The sequence below is a fragment of the Sinohyriopsis cumingii genome, chromosome 18 (genome assembly GCF_028554795.1).
Source record: "Sinohyriopsis cumingii isolate HCF-2022 chromosome 18, ASM2855479v2, whole genome shotgun sequence".
Classification (NCBI taxonomy): Eukaryota; Metazoa; Mollusca; class Bivalvia; order Unionida; family Unionidae; genus Sinohyriopsis; species Sinohyriopsis cumingii.
Window position 1 is genome coordinate 72965767 of NC_142978.1, and position 19590 is coordinate 72985356.

The window sequence follows — 19590 nt, forward strand, 5'->3', positions numbered from 1 at the left end:
AGATGCCTACTGCTATCTGAAGATGGCTATATTTCATTTGTCTTTCATAGATACCTACTGCTGTCTGAAGATGGCTATATTTAATTTACCTTTCATAGATGCCTACTGCTGTCTGAAGATGGCTATATTTAATTTGCTTTTCATAGATGCCTACTGCTGTCTTGAGATAGCTATATTTAATTGCCTTTCATAGATACCTACCGCTGTCTGAAGATGGCTATATTTAATTTGCCTCTCATAGATACCTACTGCTGTCTTTAGATGGTTGTATTTAATTTGTCTTTCATAGATACCTACTGCTGTCTTGAGATGGATTCCTATGGACATTTCTACAAGAAGGCACAGACGCATGTCTGTCATGGATCATCCGCCATTCCATCCTGGGATGAGGACTTTGAGTTAGACCTGGATGCATCCCAGTCACTACGGATACTATGCTTCAGAAAGGGTTATGATGGGGAAAAAGATGTCATTTTAGGAAAATGTGCTTTGGAGGTATATATTCATTTAGCTTTTAAAAAATGCCTAACAATAGATTCACCATAGTAACAAGGATTTTGTTTCTATTTTGATCATGCATATAAGTTATGATGATATTTAGTGAGTGACTTTGGATATTTTGGATCCATGTGCTATCTTCTGACTTTGCAGCTTTGTTACAGATTGTTTAAAAACATTTATGAGCATTGGTTTAATGTAGTTTTATTGAGAACCTATGAATAATTATAGCCCTCAGTCATGATGGCAGGAGTCCTGTAGTTAGTAATCACCTTTCTCATTCAATCTGTCACTCTGCAACCTTTGTATATTATTAGATGTAGTTAGTAATCACCTTTTTCCTTCAATCTGCCACTCTGTAACCCTTGTATAGTATTGTATGCCATTTTATAGGTGAAGTGACTGTTACATGTTTATGTGTCTTTTAAACGTTTTGTCATTTTATGCCCTTTTTCAGCAATATTACATATCCACTCCACCAGATCAATGTAACCATCATAATTCAGGAAACATTTAAACATATTCTGATACAATTTGGTGTGTACATTGTCTCAGAGACCTTGATGTACCTTTTAATTTTGTATCTTCACATGGGATGTTCCTTATAACCTGTAAAGCTGTGTAGCACTTGCAAGAAATATTTAGTACATTTGTAGTCTGGGTAACATAAAAACACTAGAAATATTTATAACATTGGGGTAATAAAAACACTAGAAATATTTATAACATTGGTTGTCGGGGTAACATAAAAAGCACTAGAAATATGTATAACATTGGTAGTCTGAGTAACATAAAAACACTAGAAATATTTAGTACATTGGTAGTCTGGGTAACATAAAAACCTAGAAATATTTAGTACATTGGTAGTCTGGGTAACATAAAAACACTAGAAATATTTAGTACATTGGTAGTCTGGGTAACATAAAAACACTAGCTCTAAATGAGATCTTTTACCAACTCAGCATAAAAACAAATGAAGTGAAACAGCTCAAAACCTTACCCTTAGTGTACTGGAATCCCCTCAAGGCTTATGAGTTAAGGAAGATTATGTTTATCTGCTGGTTATCAAATTATGATTTATGCTATTTGTTCCTGTAAATGATTCACTGAACATTTTTGTATTTAAATTAAATCACAGAGCTTTATTTAGGCATGGGGTATTGATTTTGATGACTGACAGTTCAGTAAATCTTAAAAATTAAATTCAGTTGATTGATTTTCAAACTGTAATGATTCGTGAGAATGATGTTATTTTCATTAAATTTTAATAAATAAACCACTTGATCTGTGCACACACACATACAAACACACACACACACACACACACACACACACACACACACACACTTGTTCTCTCATAATTACATTCTCTACTTCTTGCCTTCAAGTCACAACATCACTTATGAAAGTAACTTTTTCAAATCAGAGAGACTCAGTAAAGCAGGAACCTCTCAAAACTCAGTTAAATTTGGTTTGGAGTTTTTATGGGCTTTCATTGTACTTCATATTTCAATAGAATGGTACATGGATAGTGCACATGTGCAGTAAAACAAGACACATCAGAATGACAGCAATAACAGCTTAAAAGACAAAACTACACTATACAGCATGTACATGTGCGTATATGATGCATCACAGAAAGAATTCTTTTGAAAATTTAGACAAAAAAGACAGTAAATTTGCTAATAAAATGCACACACAAAGGTTATATTAAGAAATTGGAAATGAGGGTGCTAAAAGTTTAAATTTAAACTAAAATTAAGTAACATGGATTAAATTAAAGAAACTCAGTAAAAATTGGTAAATCTAAAGCTATTTTCCACTGACCACTAAAAAAACAACACAAAGCATATTTATATTGAGGCCCTGATGATGTATGAACAGTGTGAGGAATTCTGTGAAATCCTGTATTTTTCTCATTTCCCTGGACAATCTATCCAGATGCTATGGATGTAAGATTTTAAAGAAAGCTCCCAGTATCTTGTGGTTTTTACTGTTAGTGCTTAAGGACACATTTTGTGCCTGAGTAGCAATTTTTGTTGTTGTTGTTGTTGTTGTTGGGTTTAATGCCATTTTTCAGCACATGATAGGTTATACATGGCAGCCAGTATTAATGGTGGAGGAAGAATCCGGGAAAACCCCGGAAAGAACCACTGACCCACGAGAAGCAACTGCCAATCTTTCTCACATACCCACATTGGCTGAATCCGAGACTCGAACCCATGCAGACAGAGGTGAGATGGCAGTGATCCATAACAGAGAGCACTTTAGACCACTTGTCCACTCGTGGCCTCCTATTAGCAGTTTTTGAATGTGACCTGATTACTGAAGTATACTGTGAAGTACACATATACAACTTTACTAAGGAATTTGGCATTTCAGTTGAAGTTATTATGTACCTTTATTTTTACATGAATTGGATCTTCATCATTCCATGTTGTCATTTAGAAGAGTTGTAGCACTTGCATGCCTATCTTTTTCATACTTTCCTTTGCTAGCAGAAGTTTTTTTTGTAAGTCCTTGCTGATCAGATGCTGAGAGTGTACCTTTTTGATACAACAATCACTAATGGTTGAAATTTTTTATCTTCTTTTCTTTTGCAGCTCAGCATGGACTGGTTGAAGTGTGAATTCCATGAGAAGACCGTTGCTATGAATGAGGTAATATTAGCTATTACCATATATACTCACCTATAAGTCAAGTCAAACTGCAGACAACAAAGATATTGATCTGCCATAGCATGATGTGCCTGCAGATCAGGTTTCGTCTTGTTTGTTCTACTGATTACTCCTATCAGACTGCACAGACCCAGATCTGCCAGCACATTATGGACAGCAGATCTGGGTCTGTGCAGTTTGCAATTGGGCTCGGCTGGTGACTATATATATGGCAAATGTTTCTAGATATTGAAATTAACATCTTTTATATTCCAGCAACTGTTCTGTCATTACAGTACTTCCCTTAGCATCCAAATCATAAGACACTGTGGTTGTATTGAAGTAAGTATACTAGGAGAGCTGTTCTGTCTTTACAGTACTTCCCTTAATATCAAAAGTACAAGACACTGTTGTTGTATTGAAGTAAGTATACTACGGTAGCTGTTCTGTCATTACCGTATGTCCCTTAAAACCCCAAGTACAAGACACTGTTGTTGTATTGAAGTAAGTATACTAGGGTAGCTGTTCATTTGTTACTGTATGTCCCTTAACATACCAAGTACAAGACACTGTTGTTGTACTGAAGTAAGTATACTGGGGTAGCTGTTCTGTCGTTACTGTATGTCCCTTAACATCCCAAGTACAAGACACTGTTGTTGTATTGAAGTAAGTATACTGGGGTAGCTGTTCTGTCGTTACTGTATGTCCCTTAACATACCATGTACAAGACACTGTTGTTGTATTGAAGTAAGTATACTGGGGTAGCTGTTCTGTCGTTACTGTATGTCCCTTAACATCCCAAGTACAAGACACTGTTGTTGTATTGAAGTAAGTATACTGGGGTAGCTGTTCTGTCATTACTGTATGTCCCTTAGTATCCCAAGTACAAGATACTGTTGTTGTATTGAAGTAAGTATACTAGGGTAGCTGTTCTGTCATTATGGTACGTCCCTTAACATCCAAAGTACAAGACACTGTTGTTGTATTGAAGTAAGTATACTGGGGTAGCTGTTCTGTCGTTACTGTATGTCCCTTAACATCCCAAGTACAGGACACTATTGTTGTATTGAAGTAAGTATACTAGGGTAGCTGTTCTGTCATTATGGTACGTCCCTTAACATCCCAAGTACAAGACACTGTTGTTATATTGAAGTAAGTATACTGGGGTGGCTGTTCTGTCGTTACTGTATGTCCCTTAGTATCCCAAGTACAAGATACTGTTGTTGTATTGAAGTAAGTATACTAGGGTAGCTCTTCTGTCATTATGGTATGTCCCTTAACATCCAAAGTACAAGATACTGTTGTTGTGTTGAAGTAAGTATAGTTACATGCCATACTGTTTTTTTTCATGTCTAAATGCTTTGAGGAATTCTTATTCACTGGTAGATGATTAATTGAATGGTTTGTAAAGCCAAGTTACAGATATTTTAAGCAGCTGTTACACAATACACAGTACAGGAGGTTTTTGCAATACCTCATGTAGTCATTGTTTTACTGTCTTTCATCTTATCTATGGGTAACAAGTCCATGGGCAATTTGATTCTTAGATATCTAATTTTCTTGGTCTCTATTCAGTCTATTCTATTTTTCCTTCTGCTTTTCGTCAACTATGCAATCAGTGATAGATATATGTTAGTAATATCCTTCTCTCTTGAGTTGGTAGTTGCTGTAGATTGACAGTGATACTCTGGCACACTCTTGCTAACGCAGAGTATGTAATTAAACAAGAATACAGAAATCAGGGTTGGACATGATGAGCAAACTAAATGTTAAAGGTCAAATTTGTTCAAATTTTAGGAAGTAGAGTTTGCAGTAAAATATGTTTAAGAAAGCATGAAAGATGGTGAAAATTGGTGGAGGAAGTTGAAATTCTTTTCTTGTATATAACCTTGCACCCGTTTTGTGTAAGTTAAAGTTAAATACTTTTAGAAATATCTGTGTACATCTTCAGTTTTGGTATGACAGTGTGTTGGTTTATCTGCCAAGTCCTATAGATACTGGTGACAAAGGGCAATTATAACCATGTCCAATCAGACAACTAATAAATTGATTTTGTAAATCTCATGCATTTAAGGAAAACAAGCTGCTTGTGACAAAACAATTTTATTAAATGTAAAATGTTTGACAAATTCAGTATTTGCGGAAGTTTTGCTTTTAGCAGTTTTATAAGTGATAATTTATCAAATTCATAACCACAGTCCATGATCTCCCTGATGCACAGAGATGTTGCCATATTTGTGTGCTCTTTATCAGTGAAAGTAGTTAATTGTCCATACCTATGATTTTAAATCCATTCTTTTTATGCAACAAGATGACTCAGTTGAAAATTATTGATAGGTGTTTGCAAGTTTGCATTTAAATGGAAATAATTTTATTTCATGTGAAATAGTATAGTCCTTAGTAGATCTTTGAGATATAGGTAAAATTTCAAGATTACCTGATGGTTAATTTATGGTTATCTTATTGTACTGAAAAGTGGAAGGTTCTTGGAATATGCTGCAAAAATCAGACAACTTTATAAATTGGTTCCTGCCATGATCTGAATTCATCATCATTATTTAGTTTATAGTTTAACATCATTGTTCTGTGTGATTTTTTTAAAAACAGTTCCAATATGAACTTGATGGCAGTAGTGAATCGATAGACCGATGTGTCAGCGATAGACTGGATGCAACTTAGTGACACATTGGCTAAATCCATCATGAATATCCATCACTTTTATAACCCTTACTATCTACACAAATATTTGAAATAATAAGCCATATCTTGAAAGCTGCTGTGTGAATTTGAATACAGTTTTGGTACACATTTCCATTCACTTAGTAGATCAAGGCATAAATGAAATTTACCTCTAATTACTCATAGGTGTATTGCATAAATCTTTGTATAGATTGCTGACAGAATTCACATTAAAATGGAACTTAGATTATCTCTTACTACAAATAAAAATGTGTTAGTAAATTGAGGACTATGTAAGAAACAGCAGTTTTTCAAGTTACTAAGCTGGTTATCATAGGGACCATGTATCAGAAGGGTGTAAAGCCTGGTTATTAGTGGGACCATGTATCAGCAGGGTGTAAAGCCTGGTTGTCATAGGGACCATGTATCAGAAGAGTGTAAAGCCTGGTTATTAGCGGGACCATGTATCAGCAGGGTGTAAAGCCTGGTTATTAGCGGGACCATGTATCAGAAGGGTGTAAAGCCTGGTTATTAGTGGGACCATGTATCAGCAGGGTGTAAAGCCTGGTTATCATAGGGACCATGTATCAGAAGGGTGTAAAGCCTGGTTATTAGCGGGACCATGTATCAGAAGGGTGTAAAGCCTGGTTATCATAGGGACCATGTATCAGCAGGGTGTAAAGCCTGGTTATTAGCGGGACCATGTATCAGCAGGGTGTAAAGCCTGGTTGTCATAGGGACCATGTATCAGAAGGCTGTAAAGCCTGGTTATTAGTGGGACCATGTATCAGAAGGGTGTAAAGCCTGGTTATTAGCGGGACCATGTATCAGCAGGGTGTAAAGCCTGGTTGTCATAGGGACCATGTATCAGAAGTGTGTAAAGCCTGATTATTAGCAGGACCATGTATCAGCAGGGTGTAAAGCCTGGTTGTCATAGGGACCATGTATCAGAAGGGTGTAAAACCTGGTTTTTAGCGGGACCATGTATCAGAAGGGTGTAAAGCCTGGTTATTAGCGGGACCATGTATCAGCAGGGTGTAAAGCCTGGTTGTCATAGGGACCATGTATCAGCAGGGTGTAAAGCCTGGTTATCATAGGGACCATATATCAGAATGGTGCAAAATCTGTTGTTACAGTTGCACATGACATTTTCATGATTATAACACATTTCAGGCTGATATATGATAACTAAGGTTATGTCAGTGAATATTAGGCCTTCTGGAACTGAACAAAAACTCATGATTGAGTCCTGTGTAAAAAGTATTATGCAAAAAATGTTGTTCATGTATTGCTGGTTGTATTGTGTAGAAAGTTTTGTTATCATTGGAAGATATGCAAAGATTTCTATGTTCCTTTGCTTCAGATGCCACTGACAATATCAATTAAATACACACAGCCAATGTTTTACTTTGGATATTAGTGTTATCAGAGTAAATATTATTCATGCATTCTTCTGCTTTAGGTTTCACTGACAGTATCTATCAGACACACACCAGCCAGTAAAACTTTAAAACGAACTCCATCCAAAGTCAGCACCGGCATCTTTGGGGTCAAGATTGGAAATGTCACAAGGTATGGGACTTTCATATGACTGTATAGATGATTATGTGAATAGAATGAAAAATGCAGGAAACAAAACAGGATGTCTTTATGCATTGTTGAATTAACATATTTCAGAGCAAAGTCAATTCTCCAGGTATTTGGACTGAAGGAAATTAAAATAACTCATGAATTCCTCTTCATATGATAGTAACATGGGACATACAGAAGAACCATCTAATACTCAAATAATAGACTTTGTTAAACAAAAATTTAATGTTACATTAACAGGGTATTTTCTTTTTAATCATAAAAATAGCAGTTAAATCTAGTCATTAGATGCAGATTTGTATATATGGTGAAAATGGAACTTCCTGATGGTTATAGGCATCTAATAAATTAGTTGTTATACAGATCTGAATTGAAACTTTAAATTTGAATGAAATTTACCGTATATACTTGCTTGTAAGTTGAGTCAAAATGTAACCAACATAGATTCCGATCTGCCATAATGCACCTGCATATCAGGGTCTACTCTATTTGTTTACTGATTACTCCTTGCAAACTGCACTGATGCAGATTTTCCAGTGCATTATGTGCTGGCAGATCTGTGTCTGTGAAGTTTGCAGTTGAAATCATCTTATAAGTGAGTATATACAGTACATACTGCTTGATCATGGCAATGCATGTAGGTTTATTTTTTATATGAACTGTGTAGTGTGGGAAAAAAAATGATGACATAGAATGAATTAAAGAAATTTCAAGACTTTAATTCCAAGTTGGTGAATTCAGTATAGCAAGTTTAACTTGTTTAGGTATTCATTTACTGTATCATTTATAGGCCTCCTTTACTGTATCATTTATAGGCCTCATTTACTGTATCATTTATAGGCCTCCTTTACTGTATCATTTATAGGCCTCACTGTATCATTTATAGGCCTCACTGTATCATTTATAGGCCTCATTTACTGTATCATTTATAGGCCTCCTTTACTGTATCATTTATAGGCATCACTTACTGTATCATTTATAGGCCTCACTTACTGTATCATTTATAGGCCTCACTGTATCATTTATAGGCCACATTTACTGTTATCATTTATAGGCCACATTTACTGTATAATTTATAGGCCTCATTTACTGTATCATTTATAGGCCACATTTACTGTTATCATTATAGGCCTCATTTACTGTATCATTTTTAGGCCACAGGCTCAGATTTGGGCAATTGTTTAAATGAACCCCATTTGTATTTTTTCTTCTTGATAAATGAGCTTTACATTTTACAGGAGGGAAAGAAAAACCACCCCAACCATTGTAATAGCATGTACACAGGAGATAACAAAAAGAGGTACATATGGAAGAGAGTGTGAGAGATATTATTTACAGCTTTGTCATAAATGTAGTGTTCACTTTCATTTGTATCCCCTGTCAAATCTGGAATATGAAAGGGCACATAGTTTTTCCCATGCCCCTCTTGTATCTATGAAGTGGATAACTGCTCCAGTGGCATTGTGGTTAAAGCATCCACCTTGGATGCGGGAGGTCATGGGTTTGATCCCCAGCCAAGTCATACCAAAGACTTATAAAAATGGTACTAACAGCTGCCTCACTTGGCATTCAGCATTAAGATGTTAGTGTTAGGACTGGTCGGCCTGGCGTCAGGATAATGTGACTGGGTGGGACATCATGCTACATGCCAGCGGCATGATGCCCCAGTGCTAGACATCACCATAAACAGCCACACTGCAGACATCATAGCTATATGACTGAAAAATTGTTAAAGCTGTGTTAAAAATCAAAATCACTCACTCACTCTATGAAGTGGATATAAAGTGTTACCCATGCCCCTGTCGTATCTATGAAGTGGATATATAGTGTTACCTATGCCCTTGTCATATCTATGGAAGGGATATGTAGTGTTACCCATGTCCCTGTCGTATCTATGAAGTGGATATATAGTGTTACCCATGCCCCTGTCATGTCTATGAAGTGGATATGTAGTGTTACCCATGCCCCTGTCATATCTATGAAGTGGATATAGTGTTACCCATGCCCCTGTCATATCTATGAAGTGGATATATAGTGTTACCCATGCCCCTGTCATGTCTATGAAGTGGTTATAGTGTTACCCATGTCCCTGTTATATCTATGGAGCGGATATAAAATGCTACCAATGCCCCTGTTATTTCTATGAATGGGGGTGTACTGTTACCTATGTGTGTCCATCTTTATCATCATCATGCCATTATTTCCACTTATTAACTTTTGAAGGACTTCATGTAATTAGAACAGATTTGATATGAGTTTTACATGAGAAAGACCACGGTCAAGTTCAACATATACATACATGTATTCCTTTTACAATTATTCTTGTTATACTTGGGGCTGTGCATAACACAGGCAGAAGTTATAGACACCAACTATCACATTATAAAGGAGAGCTGTACCTTACATGTTTGTTGATGACTTGCTTGTTGCATAAAAAGCTTTTATTAATTTTGGGATCAAAAGTCAATAGTCACTTTAACTGAAAGAAACAACTTTGGAAGGACTTAATGGATTAGGTCAAAAGTTTGGTTTCATGCTTTTCATTAACAAGACCTAGTTAATTAATTAATTTTTAATGAATTTTCTGTCTTTATCTTCCTTTGGAATGCAAGTAATGATTCCCTAAGACTGAAATTCTGAAAAATTTTGCATATCATATCCAGCATTTAGAGACCTGAAGAAAAAACCGCCTAGATCCTTCCAAAATAATTGGTGGAATTCAACAGTAAATCCATCAGAACCAGGGCTAGTTTCATTTCTCGTAGTTTTCAGTGCTAAATCACAATCCCCAAAAGTTAACTTACCTTGACATGAGCATCTCTCAAAGACTGAAAGTTTTTTTCATGATTTAAAAAGTGGTTACATTAAAAAAAAATATAGTTCAAGTTCAGTTTTGATTTTCATAATTTTCCTCTAAGAAATAATACGGTGATGGCTGCTGTTTTACATGAAATTTGCCTTCCCACTGCATCAGACATTTGTTTTTACCAAAATCAAATTTAATATCAGCCTTTATATTAAGAAGACCTAAAGCAAGTTACATTTTCACTATTTTACAACAAGCTTCAGGTTATCACCCCTGTTAACTTGGCACTTTGCACTTCATTTGCAGGAAGAAGGATAGTCAAGTTGTGTAAAGTGCTTATCTTTACATATCACTCACATCGCACCTCTGTCCTCGTGGATTTGAGTCTCCGCTTAACCAGCATGGATATGTGAGAAAGCCTGCTGGTAGCTTCTTATGGGTGGGCGGTCATTCATAGGGTGTTCCCAGGCTCTTCCTCCACCAAATATAATGACTGACATGTATGACCAATCGTGTGCTGAAAAATCATGTTAACCCCTCAAAACCAATCCAGACTTGAATTGCAAAATGTTATTGAGGGAAACATCTTTTTCACATTGATAAATTTCTGGTTGTTGGTTCTAACTTACCCTTTTATAGGTATTGTTAAATCATGCAGTTTATTTGGTCTTTTGCAGGAATTGTTAGGTCATGTGAGATTTGTGTTGTCTTTTGTGGGTATTCTTAATTAACATGTGAGATTTGTGTGGTCACACTTGCCACTAATGATGACAGTTGAGGGAAATAAATTTGTATATGATATATAGATGTGAAAATATTTCATCTCTCCATTAGTGAAAGTGTTTTTTTTGGTTTTAAAAAATATTTGCCATTTTTCTTTACTGTAACTCTGTATTTCATAAGAATGTTAATAAAACATCATGATATGTGTACTAGACATATTTAATTGCTTTGTACTACATGTACATAGTTATATGGTGTCACAATATTTACTTTATTTATCAATGCCCAGGTCTGGATGAGGTTGGCATATACAGAGTGTCAGGTGTCACTTCAGAAGTTCAGAGGCTTAAAAGACTCTTCAACAAAAGTAAGCAGTTTTTATATTGTACTATTCCAATATGATAACAGTGCTCTCTCACTATAAAGCACCTCAATATAACACAGTTCCTCATATAATATAGTTCCCAATATAACACAGTTCCTAATATAATACAGTTTTCAATATAACACAGTTCCCATTATAAAACAGTTAAAGCCATGGATCCCATTATGCTGGTGATTAATATTTTTCAAAAATAATGTACTTCAGTATAAGGTGACCTCACCTCAGTCATGGTACACACTTGTGGCTGACATGAACAGCATTACATCAAGAGACCCCTGTAACATACTAGGGGTGTTGCTAAGGTTTTTGTTGTTAAAAATGGATAATTCCCAGCAATATGTGGGTCTAATAATTACTGTTTATACTCAACTGCAAGTCTCATAATGTGCCAGCAGATCAGGGCCTGTATTGTTTTTCTACTGATTACTCTTAAAAACTACATAGACTCAGACCTTCCAGCTCATTATGCAGTTTGCATTTGGACTAGAATTATAAGTATGTATATATGGTTTGTATTCTAAGAAGAACTGATTTCATCTGCCTTTAAAACACATGGAAAAAAGTTGTGTTTATCTTGTACACTCTATTAGAGGCATATATCACTGACAAGAATCCTCTGAATTAAATAAGAATGCAATTTCATTACATGCGCACTCGGGTACTGGTTAAGTGAGAGGATAGCTTACACAAGTACTAGGTTAACAGAGCACATGGGTGTAAACAGGTCAAATTTGTTAATTTTTAATGACAGAATCAAAATAATGGCATAGGTATCTATTTCACAGGATGAATGCCCATTTTCAACATTTTGATTATAAAACTGTGTGAGCATTCTGTTTATTACTTACATATAATTATTGTACATGAAGGTGTAAATTTCAAATAACCAGAATACATATATGAATTAGGCAGTTGAATTTTTTCAGTCGCTCACAAAATATCTCATGTTAAAGTCAGTAGATTTTTAAGCATGTGAGGTACAATTACACCATAAATACAAATAGGTACAATTGCACCGTAATAAAAATAGGTACAGTTACACCATAAATACAAATAAGTACAATTACACCATAAATACAAGTTGGTACAATTACACCATAAATACAAATAGGTACAATTACACCATAAATACAAGTAGGTATTATACCATATATACCAATAGGTACAATTACACCATCAATACAAATAGGTACAACTACACCATAAATACATATAGGTACAATTACACAATAAATACGTATAGGTACAATTACACCATAAATACAAATAGGTACAATTACACCATAAATACAAGTAGGTACAATTACACCATAAATACAAATAGGTACAATTGCATCATAAATATGTATAGGTACAATTACACCATAAATACAAATAGGTACAATTACACCATAAATACATATAGGTACAATTACACCATAAATACAAATAGGTACAATTACACCATAAATACATATAGGTACAATTACACCATAAATACAAATAGGTACAATTACACCACATATAGGTGCAATTACACCATAAATACAAATAGGTACAATTACACCATAAATACAAATCGGTTGTGTAATGAGAAAAAGTTGCTATGCAGCACCTTCTCATTATGGCACCCATTATTTACTGGTTTCATACATATCATGCACTTCATTATAATGTGCCTCGTTACATAACAGTATGATCTGTGGCTCCCATGGCATTGTAATGTGTACTGTATTGGTTGAAGTTTCATTGAAATGTAGAGTGGGATGAAGCTAAATATCACATTGTTCTTTTGACAAAAAAAATATTGCCTTGTCATAATTGCTTGTACCATACTGAAATTATAAATATACTTACATAAACAAAAGAGAAGAAATAAGGTCAGGGTAATATATCTACATAGTTACAATTAAGCTGATTTAACTGACTACTGATCTCCCTCATTATAATGACCCAAACCCTCATTATAGTCCAGTTAGATATAATACATTACTGCTATAGACCCCATGACCAAATTCCTCAATATATTTCAGTGATATAATGCAGTACTGCTATAGACCCCATGACCAAATTCCTCAATATATTTCAGTTATAGATATAATGCAGTACTGCTATAAACCCCATAACCAAATTCCTCATTATATTTCAGTGATATAATGCAGTACTGCTGTAAACCCCATAACCAAAATACTCATTATATTGCAGTTATAGATATAATGCAGTACTGCTATAAACCCCATAACCAAATTCCTCATTATATTGCAGTTACAGATATAATGCATTGCAGCCATAGATCCCATGACCAACATAGTAAAAAAAAATCAGTTTAAAGAACTACAGATAATAAGTAAACAATTTTAACATATACTAGCAGAAGAATCTATGTGAAAAAAATTTTACTTGAATTGGTCTATCCAATGTATGACAACATGGGTTCACAGAAAACAAAATGAAGCTTAGTATTACATATTTGTTTCAGGAACATTTCACCTGCATACCATATATACATGCTTACAAGTTGAGTCCATCTGCAAACAGCATTGATTAAGATTTGCCATTGGATAATTCTCTGGCAGATCAGTGTCTGTGTTGTTCATTTTACTGATTACTCCTAGCAAACTGCATAGATCCTGATCTGCTGAATCAGATGCAGTACGTGACAGCAGATCTGGGACTGTGAAGATCGCAGTTGGGCTTCACTTGTAAGTGAATATACTTGCTCTATACATAGTGTTTCTTACACAGTATTTTGCTTGTTTTCTAGACCCTGTAGCAGCAGGCATGCAGATTGGAGATGTTGATATCCATGCAGTCACTGGGGTTCTCAAGTTGTATTTCAGGGAGCTACCTGAACCTCTTTTTACAGATGCAAATTACCACCAGTTTCTGCATCTTGTTGGTAAGTTCAGGCTATTGTATTCATCTGATTGTGAACCCACACTTGCTGAGAAAGCCCACTCCAAACTGTTATAATATTTTGGCACTTATAAAAATGGTACTAGCAGCTGCCTTGCTTGGTACTCAAATCAAAGATATAATAAAACCCACAGTAGGACAATAATATTAACAAGAATTTAGGTACCATATATACTGTCTAAATGTTAATATTGTCTAAGTGTCTGTACTGTCTGTCTATATTGTCTCAGTGTCTATACTGTCTAAATGTCTATATTGTTTACACTAACTGTCTATATTGTCTCAGTGTCTATATTGTCTAAGTGTCTTTACTGTCTGTATTGTCTAAGTATCTATGCTGTCTATATTGTCTAAGTGTCTTTACTGTATACATTGTGTGTCTGTACTTTCTAACTGTCTATACTGTCTAAGTATCTATACAGTCTAAATGTCAATATTAAGTGTCTATATGGTCTGAATGTCAATGCTGCTAACATAATGCAACTACAGCAGATCTGGGTCTGTACAGTAATCAATAAAACAAACATCATGTATCATGCTCTGCCAGGACTTCATGCAATGGCAAATGTGGATGTGTGGAGTTTGTGGTAGGGCTCTAGTTATAAGCAAGTATGTACAGTGGCCTGCATTCAAACATACTTTGTAATATTGTAGCATCATTTATTTTCATGGGTCTCACTTTTCATGGTTTTTCAGGAGAAAATACATTTTCTTGGGTACATAAATTAGTGGCTTTTGTACTTCACTGGTTTTGCCTGTCAGAGTTTGCATATGTGTATATATTTGACTTCAACAAATACTTCAGATAAAGAATTGAAAAAAACATGACTTTGAGGACAGCAAATGACTGTTACTTAATGGTTAAAACAGTACTCCTACTTGAACAAATAAAGCACCTGTCATGATAAATCACTTACGCTCAACACCAATGGGAGCTGATGCAGCCATGAACATTAAGCTGCTGTTCGGTTATTAAGTGCATGTGTATGATTTCTTACTCAAAGTACAGTCCATGAAGTTGCACCACCAATTACTTTCTGATATTGGAATTTACACAGTGGCAGAAGAGTGATAAAATTCAACATAGTTCCTTGTCGGTTTGAATAACATCATCATTCAACATGTGACCAGTTTCCCCTTTCATTTAACAAGCAGTGTCAACATTTGACGTGTTCAAGGACTATCAAAGTATATAAATTGAAAAACAATGGAATCACTCCTTTGTTCAGCCTTCCTGGTGTACAAGCTGACTTCAGCAACTAGATTTTGCTTTAGACATTGTCATTGAAGAAAATTCATGCTGAATGGTTAATTGGGGTCACAAAAAATTCATGAAATATCATACATAATTATCTGTGGCACTGAGAATGCTACAGGGTAGCTGTTGAATGCTGGTCAAGCTTGCATTGATAAGGCACGTACATTTGGCAAAGGTCCTATGGCTGTAACTTACAGGTTGAGTAATCAGACTGCACCTACCTTTATAACTTGGTCAGTGAACAATTACCATGATATAATCACATTAGAACTTGCAAGTTATTTTCAGATTTTAAGTTCCTTGAACAATCAACAGATGAGCCAGAGGTAAAAATTTCAGAGTTGTCGTTAGTGTGTGATGTTTAACAAAAACTAATGCTATCTACATCTGGGTGTTACTGCAATGTTGATACCTTTCATATAGTGTAAAATTGGCTGGAAACAAATAATCTGTTAATCTTCTGTCATTGTGTCAGATGACCATTAAACCCTTTACCTTATAGTGTCTGTTGCTGTATAGACTGATACTATACAAGTATGAAAACCTTTGTGTTCAGTGTGCTAAATGGAACACGTCTAAATATTCCATGTGAAAAATAGGCCTTCCTGTAAAATATAGAGCAGTATAATATATGTTATCCTAAATTTTACCCATTTTACCATTTTGGTATATAGCTGTTATTGTTAGGCTTAAAAGTATTAAAAAAATAGGATCTTTAGGACTATGAAATTATTTTTGTAGAATAATTTTTTGTTTTAAAATTGATTCACTGTCACATCTCGAAGCTGTGTAACCAACCATGATAGCTGATCTTTCTGAACCTATAAATCTATAATTTGTTATCTGTTTACCTCAAGGGCCAGGTGTTTCTCAGAGCAGCATGTTGTCGATCACCCTATTCAACATACAAATTAACAGCAATGTGAAATGCTGTAATCCAGGAATTGGCTGCTTTTTAGATGTTGATGACCCTTTTCTTCTGCGATCAAGACTATACATACTATTGAACGTTAACTACAGATAAACATTTAGCAGATTTCAGAAATGGATAGGAGAAATGGTGTCTGGTTTTTGAAATCTAAAACTGTATGCATTGTATTCATGATGATCCAATTAAAGGTCTCTCTTGATGGTTGTTTTATTCCAGTTGCAGAGGGAACCCAAATTTTTGGGCCAATTTTCGACTGTAAACTAAATTATCTTCCACATATTAGATACCTCAGGGACAGATATGAAAATACTCTGGATTTAATATAAGTCTTGGCAAACACAGATTAGAAAACTGATCAGAATGTCTTTGCTCTAGTTAAGAAGGTCATTAGTAAGATTGAAATTTGACTAAGGAAATGCTTAATCTGCTACACAGTCAGGAACTTATACTCTGTACACTGTCTGGATATATTTCAAATTTCCCCTTTGTGTTGAGGCAAATGAACCATTATTTTATTTCAGACAAATGAATTTGGCATTTCACTATGCTACCAAAGTGTATTCTTTTTCATGTGACCCTACATAGGATGTAGTGTTTAGTCCCAAGTATGTTGGAAGTACTGCAAAATTCTTTGTTCCAAAAATGCACCTTGGTTATCAAACCCCCCCCCCAAAATTTTATTTGGTCTTTGCTAATTTATAGATTTGTCAACAAACCCTATCCTTTTTCAGAGTAAATTTTCATTAAATTAGAGCCTTCTATCATGGCCATGCATCCCTGTGTTTGAAAAATAAAGAGAAAAGTTGAAGCTGCCTTTGCAATACCCCGTCACACCATATTGAGCCAGTTACTGCCTCAGTTTTTACTACAGAAATTACAGGCGTACTGTTCTCTTTTTGGATTCTCTTTTCATATTGAAAGCATTGCAAATTCTTAATCTGGCAACCTGTTATTGTCCCAGATATTTCATAAACATGCTGTTTTTATAGTCTGGGAAATGTTTTCTGTGCTGTTGGCTATCATGGTATAAAGGATAATACAAGGGCAGAAAAAAATCAAACCTGAGCTGCAGTCACCCATTTCAGAGTGGAAGATTCCATATGCTGAGTTCGTATGTTGTATAAATAAATCTACATGCTTGTCATACATAGTGAATTTGGCAGAATGAAAACTCCACAAACTTTAGAACATCAAACCAACTACCGACAAGTAACTTTATGCCAGTTGCTTATACCAGACTCGTGCATATTTCCTGATTGGTGAACCTCAACCAGAGTGCATACCCTGCCAGTGGAACACATTCTTGTTGAGTGCATCGACTTACATCCTGTAAAACACAAGCGTTTTTAATTCGACTGCATGAAGAAACTGTACATTGATGTACCACCCTATTTTTGAGGAAATGCAGTTGATGTAACAAGCACTACTACATTGTTGTCTACATCTATATTGCAAAATCACAAAAAATTTGGTGGGGCCCCGAGTGGCCGAGTGGTCTAAAGTGCTCTCCGTTACGGATCACTGCCATCTCACCTCTGTCTGCGTGGGTACGAGTCCAAGGCTCGGCTAGCATGGGTACGTGGGAAAGCCTGCCAGTAGCTTCTCGTGGGTCGGTGGTTCTTCCCTGGGTTTTTCAGGGTTCTTCCTCCACCATTAATACTGGCCGCCATGTATAGCCTATCGTGTGCTGAAAATGGTGTTAAACACTACAACAACAACAACAAAAATTTGGTAAGTTATCAAAATCATCATTACCTACATCAATATCGGAGCCCATATCTGACTTTCCTCAGCTTTCATTATTGTATTCTTCCAAAGTCTACACAGTCTGACCCAATTACTATTTTTAGATATGGGATTATGACTTTGTATTAAATAGCAACCATGCAATGTAATATCATGGTCCTTTTCCTCAGTATCATTAGTTACGAGATTTTGTTGTGTTAAGCATATAGTATATCTTTTGCCTTTTCTGTTCATGCTTGCCTCTGTGGTATGAGCAAGTTTACACATTATCCAGGCATGTGAAAATGAAGCTGTGATTTAGTCAGAGTTTCCTCTGTCCATTCCAACACAGATATATGGACAATTATCTTTTGAAGGGTGTTCAGGGTGCATCCCCCATCAAAATATTTAATTTGCCAAATTCACTCAGTTGTATCATTGGCTAACAAAGTTAAGAGACCATGTCTCAGACCTTACTAACCAGAAATAGGTAAGTGATGATTTAGCCTCTCATTCGTAACAATTTAAAATATTTCTTTGACAAGATGACGCATGATCCAAGACTTACAAGGTCCCCCTTCCCACCATGTAATGTTACTATACTATATACTGCTACCATATTGCTTCACCACATTATGTTTTTGATAAAGAATTCACTGTGACATTCCACACTAGTGTATCAGTCCAATTATTTAACACAGAGTGGGAAAGGTCAGTGGAAATGTGGACTATAATCTGAGGTCATAAGTGTCTAAAGGCAGACTGGAACTGTAATTTCTCTTTTTATTTGTGCAGTACTGGTTTTGTTGATTTTATGCATACTACAAACCATGAATTTAAAAATGAACAATGATCCATCGCTCTTTTCAGTTTATTGATTTAATAGGCAACAAAATGTCACTCTTTACAAAGCCATAGTAACTGATACCCATTAAAATAAAAGATTATGTAGTATTTATGGCTGGTCCAAAAGGAAAAACATTTTAGTAACAAATTGTCTTCCACATCATTTTGACAGTATTCAATTCCCTTTATCTTGCAGAGCTATCCGATGAGGAAGCCAAAGAGAAATGTATGCTGGAACTCTTACACTCACTGCCAGAAGCAAACTACTACACTATAGTGCATATGATAGAACATCTTGTAGGGTAAGTAAGCAAACTTTGAATTTCTGTGTTAGCAGATAATGGTTCTATTCTCTAGCCACCAGTTGAGGAATAAATTTGCATTTGATCTGGAAAACATTGAGCAATAGTCTCAATATGGTGGAGATTCGACAATGTAAATTTTTGTGCATTCAGCTGATTTTAGCATGAATGTCTTAATCATGCATTCTTAAATCTACTCTGCAGAGAGGAAGACAGAGGAGTAACTGTGGTCATCTAAATTGTGAAGATTTTAGTGTGTGTGTGATTTGGACTTCTAACATAGCTTCAAAGAAAT

The 19590-nt window shown here is 35.4% G+C and overlaps 1 protein-coding gene across 4 annotated transcripts in view; it reads left to right on the forward strand.

The window, feature by feature from the left end:
- The window catches only part of LOC149776968 (active breakpoint cluster region-related protein-like), a 144582-nt gene that overhangs the window by 113791 nt on the left and 11201 nt on the right, over positions 1–19590 (forward strand). For all 4 annotated transcript variants that reach the window (XM_089941686.1, XM_089941687.1, XM_089941689.1 and 1 more), the window contains 7 exons: positions 290–495; positions 3102–3158; positions 7297–7406; positions 8663–8724; positions 11243–11320; positions 14082–14216; positions 19190–19295. In XM_089941686.1, the coding sequence (XP_089797812.1) occupies positions 290–495; positions 3102–3158; positions 7297–7406; positions 8663–8724; positions 11243–11320; positions 14082–14216; positions 19190–19295 (754 nt within the window). The remainder of the gene's footprint in view (positions 1–289; positions 496–3101; positions 3159–7296; positions 7407–8662; positions 8725–11242; positions 11321–14081; positions 14217–19189; positions 19296–19590) is intronic.